The sequence below is a fragment of the Neodiprion fabricii genome, chromosome 2 (assembly GCF_021155785.1).
Source record: "Neodiprion fabricii isolate iyNeoFabr1 chromosome 2, iyNeoFabr1.1, whole genome shotgun sequence".
Classification (NCBI taxonomy): Eukaryota; Metazoa; Arthropoda; class Insecta; order Hymenoptera; family Diprionidae; genus Neodiprion; species Neodiprion fabricii.
Genome location: NC_060240.1, coordinates 34820606 through 34827637, shown reverse-complemented (window position 1 = coordinate 34827637; position 7032 = coordinate 34820606). Strand labels below are relative to the sequence as shown.

Genomic DNA, 7032 nt, shown 5'->3' with positions numbered 1-7032 from the left:
CGAGTTCCTGCAGGTAGTGGACCTTGAGTGTAGAAACTACGGAGTGCTTGTCCCTGAAGTCGAGTTTCACCAGGTAGCGGACCTGGAGTATAGAAACTACGGAGCGCTTGTCCCTGAAATCGAGTTTCACCAGGTAGCGGACCTGGAGCGCAGGAACCACGGAGCGCTTGTCCTGGAAGTCGAGTTTCACCAGGTAGCGAACCCGGAGTGCAAGAACCACGGGGACAGAGAACCCGGTACTCGAAATCTGCGGAGCGGGATTCTCATACGTCCTCTCTACTGCGCGGTTGTTTCCAGAATGACGAATTCGGCTAACTGATTTTCGTTATCGACGATTACCAGAGATCGATGACGTCAAGAAAAAAAAAATTTTGAGTGACGTCACTTTCTGAACATTCAAACATCCGTCATCCACACTTTGGTTTCGAACTTTAATACTATGTATGATTTTAAGAGGCATAATAATTAAAACTCAAGCCCAAGGCATCATATACAATATGGAATTATTTAAATAGTATTAATAAGCATTAAGAGTCTTGATACATTTTACATTATATCTTTAAGTTTTATATGAATATATGTATTAGGATCTTCCCTTCAAATAAATAAACTCAATTGTACATACGTTTGCAAAGGAATTGTAAGCACCTCAGATTCCATTGACTAGGAACAATGTTTCTTACCTCACGCATCTGAGAATTTAATACATCAAATCCATTACATGAGAACACATCACTATATTAATGTATTATTTTGATCTAATTTTTTTTCAGCTTCATAAGCTGTGAGTAGTGAGCTCAATACATCAGGCATGTTTTTGTAATTATTCTTAATGAATTGTTCTGGTTCCGAGTATCTATCGCGCCAAATTTTGTAATATTGCTGGCTGGATATTTTATTTATATTAGTGATGTTGAATTCTTCCTCAAGTATAATCTTCCACATCTAAAAAAACATATTTAAAACACTCAGTTAGTAAAAATAATTGTCATAAATAATATTTGATATTAGCTAACATTTGTACTGTGTAGTTGAACAAAACTCAGTAGAAGCAGAATTTTTACACTGTTGTATTTTTGAATATTACTGATGGAAAAAAAAATTAATATCTCACCTCTTGGTCCGGAATATCCGTAGCCGCTGGTTGATTACCGTAAGTACCATTCCCTTTGTAAACATTAAGGCGGTAAAGCATATAATATGTGTTGTACATTTCATCCGGCACTCCTGCACTGAACGTTATCGATCTAGGCGAGCAGCAATCAGGCCCTATAGGATATAGGGAATGGGTCCAATAGCTACCAGATTTGGCTACACCCCACAAAAGACTTTGTAGCGAATAGCCATGGAAGATCCCACTCAAATCTTCATTTCTAGTATCCAATGGATAAATACCCATAGACCCCAAGTGTTTTCCTGCATATAAAGAAATTCAAATAATTAATTTTACTGCGGACTGTAGGCTAAAACATAAGTTCTAAATCTATCTACAATATTGAAATCAGACATAGGGATATTAAACTTTACTGAGCTTACTGTATGATTAAATATATTCTGTTCCTCCTACTAACCAAGATCATAATCTTCTTTCTTCCAATATTTACCACCAGTGGCACACTTTTCTGTGGTATTGAAGTTGGATACAATTTTCAGAAACGAGCCCTTGCTAAGGACATAGCCTGCCTGTGCTACATTATACGCTTGTTGCCATAGAGTGATGGGGTGACCCAAATAGTAGCCTTTGTCAAAATCCATCGGAGCTACAAAGTACCTTAAATTTTCTGGTATAACCATTGTATCATCTTTCACAAAAATCAACCATTCTATTTTGTCTTTGGCTTGGGTGTCTAAGGATATTTTATAATTTGATACGTCGTGCCAGATATATCTTATTGATTCACAGAGAAGTTGCCAAGAAGATGTAAGTTTTATGTCGAATTTGATTATAGGAATTCGTTTATCCTTTTCAGCTCCGAAGTAATATATCCTGTTGCAATGTGGTGCCCAAGTATTTTTTATGGCATTGGCAAGCTTGATCTTTTCGACGAATACTACACATGTAATATGAATTTTTGATTTCAGCCAATCTGACTCTAAGATTGGACTATTTGTTGCTGCTGTATGGTATTTTTTGGCATACATCAATTCATCCATGTCAGCTTTAGAGATTTTTACATTTTGAAGGCGCAGCCACTTTCGGTAGCTCTGTCCCTGTACCTCGCTCTCCTTTTCCTCTAGATTTCTGTACAATCTTGATGGTCTCACATTGCAAACAGGTTTGGTACTAATTAAATCTTCAGCTAACATTAAGATCAGTGCAAGAATCCCACCAATTGTAAAGCCGATGAAGAATACGGCTTTAGTTTTTACTAGCAGAAAAACCATTTTGCCGGATACGTGGCTTTATCTGATTGACCTACTTGCGAAACCTCCAGACAACATCCGGTTAGCGAGTTAATGAATGTCGACGATGTACAATGTTCAAGGTTTCTCTCTGAAAACAGAAGAAATAACAGTACTAGGAAGCATGAGTAAAAAAATCTATCAATTATTTAGATTATATATAAAACTGTAGACTAATACTAATATTTTCATATAGCTTCCCGTTATATTTCGATTTTTCAATTCCCTGAATCATTGTTTTTACGTAGCTTATCCTTGCCTGGTATTCAATGAAGGATATTTAAATCATGCAAGAATGCTTCTATTATGACGATATAGCATGTGCGCAACAACACCTGTTGAAGGAAATGATCTTGACTAACCTTAAGGTAACGACGGTAAGAAGACGAGAATAAATACAATTAGATTATCCTATTGAAATTGCAAATACAACAATAAGCGTTGAATATCTTCCAATGATACCATTGTCACGGATCAAACTAAAAGTAATCGCCATAAAATTGCTTCACCACACAAATTCGAAGATCTATGTGTAGACGGATCAATCTCAATGGAGGTCCTTAACCCCACTACCGATGAAGTCGCGGTAGCCACCGGTAGCTCTTAAATCTTCTTGCAAATCTATTCTTCACGGAGCTCGAAATTCTTACTGCGCGCACTTTTACTATTCGAAAATACCTGCACGGTGCAAACCGAGTTTATTAAATTCGAGAACAATCACCCAACTCACCTGGTTTGCGTAATTCTTTAATTTCTCGACGTGAAGAAAATATTTCTGACAATGAATTTTTGCATTCTTTTTTTTACGAACTCACTTTATCAAATCGCACCTCAATATCAACAAAGTATCTCACAGAGTATCATTGCCTCGTATTACTTCTGTAGTATTTACCTTGTAAATTGGTGTACATTTAAATGATAACTTTGCACATCTAAATAATTATTTACATTTCAGAGTTGATTTTTATTCATATTATTTGTAAACTTGCACCACATTGTGCGATATTACATGATTAAAAAATAGTATGCCAACAAGCATTGCCACAGTACACAAGCAAACGTGTGCATTATATCAATTATTAATATAAACGTTAGACTGGGCCAATTCTTCATTTTTTTTGGCCCAGTCTAATAAACATTTTTCAAATATATTGAATATGTATCAGTTACAACAGTCATTGTGATGATATAGAATTAGAAGAAAAACATAATCGTACAGCACATTAAAATTTCCCTACCATTTTATTTGGCTACGTTATGTACTTAAAGTCGATCATGTATGCTATTGAATTTTTTTGGATTTGTAATACTTCACTGATATTATTACATCCATATACTTATAACACATGATAAATTTATATTGATAAATAGAAAATTTTCATAATAAATTACTGGAATCTTTTTCTGTATTAACGTTATGCATTTGAATATCTGCCGAAAACTTAATCGATATATTGAACAGCAAAAAAATACATTTTTTACGTGCCTAAAAACTTGGATAGATTTAAAAACTAACTTTGCCACGAATTTTAAAAAATCCTAGAGCATTTCTATTATGCAACAGGGCTCCTAGACCTAAATAATTTTCTAGTACGATTGAATTAGAAACGACATGACAATTTTCTCCTATTAAACTGACTAGCGCCGCATGCAATCCCTCCACATCAAACTTCATTTTTTCCAGATCTGTACCTGTAAAAAGAAATGCATCATTATATCATATAACTAAAAAAAATTCATGAACGCAATTTAATATCATGCTTATTTACCCTTATGCCAGAATAACGGATGGCTGGCAAATGTAAGCCACGGAATATTTTTAACGAATGGGTTCCATTTCTTTTCTAAAGGTAAAGGCTTTCCTTTGTTCCACATAAGTTGTAACCCAACCATATTTCGTCCTCTGTGAAGAGTATTTCAGCTTAGAGCTTTCACAATTTTTTTCTATAGGGCATTATTATATCAATGCAAATAGTATGACATAAAATAAACTAAAAATCAACTGATGTCTACTGGGTGCGAGACTCTACCTAGATACGTGATGTTGCAATCTGAAATATCATTTTGAAAAGCTATGATAATAACAACATACGCACACTACTAGATACAATTTAAAATGAATCATTAGTAAACATAAATGAAACATGCAATATTATATTTAATAGATGACTGATGTTATTCTTGGAAATGAAGGTCAGAACTCAAAACACTTTTTGTTTTTTTTTTTTTTTTAAATTTTAAAAAGTGTTTTGAGTTCTGACCTTCATATCCAAGAATAACATTAGTCAACAAGTCACCAAGGTCAAGACAAAATTGTCTTCATTATATTTAATACATTATCATTGAGATAGTATCTGTCATGCTAGGTAATAAATTATTTAGAAAACGTGTGTCTGAAAGCTAGGATTGTGCATTCAGGAAATCGAACAAAGGATCAAAGTTACTTAGCCGTTATAAAAATTCTATAACTGCACAAATTATAGAGAAAAAATATAAAAAATATCGAGATAGATGAGTTAAGAAAAGTGAAAGCAATTCGTACGGGAGTACTCTAACTACGGAAAAATTTATATAACATCCGACCCATGGATGTACCTAGACTCAAATTCCCCAAAACTGGAGCGTGCAGTGAAGGATGACCACTGTTGGCGAACAGCGTTATGAAAGATAGACGATACACCCTCTGCTAAGCCATTTAATCGCCTAGAAATGATTAAAAGGACTGCTAGATGCAATGTGTAAATCAATCTGCATGAGATTAATAAAAAACGAGATCCACCAATAATATATGTACGAAAGAATGTTTCCCAGATATGTGAATGTTGTTAAAAGCAATTTAACATTCTTCGTAAAATAGAGTACAAATAAAATTACATTACACTTTCCTCTTACTTTCTGTAAATGTTACTTGCAAATGATTAAGTTATAAAATTCTATGTGACCATAACGAGTATGATATAGAAGCCCTTACGGTACAAGTGATGTTGGTGGGTAAACAAGTTCTCCATTTACAACTGTATCAATCTCTGACAAAGGTACTCTACTAAATTCCAATGCCTTGAGTGATATGAAGTCATATTTAACTGAGAAGAGTGCATTTTGTGTCAATAAGACAAGCCTTTCTTTTTCTGTATCCCAGAGACTGATCCTAGATAAAATAGTATAAATCACATTTCATTACTGTCACGTAAATTTTCTAATAGTGACATTCAATGAGTAATTCCATTTCTATTTAAACTTGCTCGTAGTTGAAAAATATATTTTAATTTTGGAAAAACGTTTAAAATTACAATGTAAATACTACAAACTGTGTCAAAAGCCAGCAGCCAATGATTTCTCCATCTACATCTTTGGTCAAAGTATCAGTACAATCTTTAATAGCTCTTTCCACAACATCATTCCTATCTGAGAAAAAAGTGTGGGCATCAAGACGTTTGAATGGTAGAGTGGTGACATTTTTTGGTGTCTGCGCTACTCCGGGCACATTATTGGCACTTGTAATTTCTGGAGCTGAAAGCAACGGTGAAGAACAGATGTAAATCAATGCTGTAAAATTTGTTGGCAAGCACTAAAACTGTCAATTTAATGCGTAAATCGACTTATTCAAGAGTTACAATGTAGATTCCTCTTCAATGTCAACATTTGTGTTCCATTGCATATTATAAAAGAATATACACAATTGAAGGATACTTTGGTTCACAATCAGCTCATTGATCTATTTCACATTGAGATTGTAAATTTACACAGAAATTAAAGTAAATACTTTCAACTCACAGACAAATTGATTTCTTTCTCTCAAGGAATGCAATTTATTTGTGTAATGAAAGTGCAGTATAAAAAATTAGCAAGCTCTGAATAAATTGTCTTGTAGTAAATATATATATAATTGTTCATCTGTCAATCAAAGTATTAACGACGTAAGACTGATTAATCAGTAAGTACTTTAATACCAGTATTTCTGGAGGAAGTCTCTCCTTGACTTTGGTGAGAAGCTTCATTTTCTTTGGCAATTTCTAAAGTCGCACGACCAAAATCTACTGATGGGCCTTCATCTAGCGAGCTGTCATCCATTTTGAGGTTAGGTTCGTACAAATTGAGAAAAATTAAGCTTATAGGGGCAAGAGACCAAACCTGATGATGTGTATATTATAAACAGTTCTAGAGAAATATCTTTTACTATTATGGACTGTAACTTGTAATAATCATCTTCCGAATGATCCCAACTCACGATACGATTACGATAATCCCGCACATCAATTGAAAATACGGAAAACACCTTCTTGTGATATGATCTGATATCGCCAGATGTCAGGTTTACTGTTCACCATGAGAATTATAATCTCTAACAATTTATTTGGCTGAATGAGAATTAACTGCCGAAAACTGTGCAAATACAATCAGGTACGAGATTTGCTGGTCAATGAATTTGATAAGCTCGTTGGCGAGTAATATAAAGCTGTAAAAAAAGTTTCATGAATGTAATTCGTAAATGAATGAAATAATACATATCTACTATCTGATTACGCCTCGATAATATCGAAACCACGGTTGAAACTAGTTTACTTTAAGTAAACTGTATAATAGTGAAAAATTTAGTGCAATTGATAGGCTTATATCGTAAATAAGACG

The 7032-nt window shown here is 34.1% G+C and overlaps 2 protein-coding genes across 5 annotated transcripts; both read right to left on the bottom strand.

Moving 5' to 3' along the window:
- Positions 1–491: 491 nt before the first annotated feature.
- LOC124176737 (C1GALT1-specific chaperone 1-like) lies at positions 492–2986 on the bottom strand. Of its 2 annotated transcripts, none has more exons than XM_046558370.1 (4): positions 2766–2986; positions 1572–2494; positions 1115–1416; positions 492–945 (listed from the first exon to the last, which is right to left on the bottom strand). In XM_046558370.1, exons 2-4 carry the CDS (start codon positions 2383–2385, stop codon positions 736–738), a joined length of 1326 nt encoding a protein of 441 aa, XP_046414326.1. In that variant the 5' UTR covers positions 2386–2494; positions 2766–2986; the 3' UTR covers positions 492–735. The 2 variants fall into 2 exon arrangements, with proteins under 2 accessions (XP_046414326.1, XP_046414327.1); XM_046558371.1 differs by lacking the exon at positions 2766–2986 and adding an exon at positions 2605–2721.
- A 362-nt stretch (positions 2987–3348) lies between these two features.
- On the bottom strand, positions 3349–6711 carry LOC124176738 (tumor protein p63-regulated gene 1-like protein). 3 transcript variants are annotated; one of them, XM_046558372.1, is made up of 7 exons: positions 6632–6672; positions 6354–6463; positions 5712–5913; positions 5375–5551; positions 4999–5106; positions 4173–4306; positions 3349–4095 (listed from the first exon to the last, which is right to left on the bottom strand). In XM_046558372.1, the coding sequence occupies exons 1-7, from the start codon at positions 6655–6657 to the stop codon at positions 3908–3910; spliced, it is 945 nt and encodes a 314-aa protein (XP_046414328.1). In that variant the 5' UTR covers positions 6658–6672; the 3' UTR covers positions 3349–3907. The 3 variants fall into 3 exon arrangements, with proteins under 3 accessions (XP_046414328.1, XP_046414329.1, XP_046414330.1); XM_046558373.1 differs by having other exon boundaries at positions 3350–4095; positions 6354–6711; XM_046558374.1 differs by lacking the exon at positions 4999–5106 and having other exon boundaries at positions 3350–4095.
- Between the last annotated feature and the right edge of the window lie 321 nt (positions 6712–7032).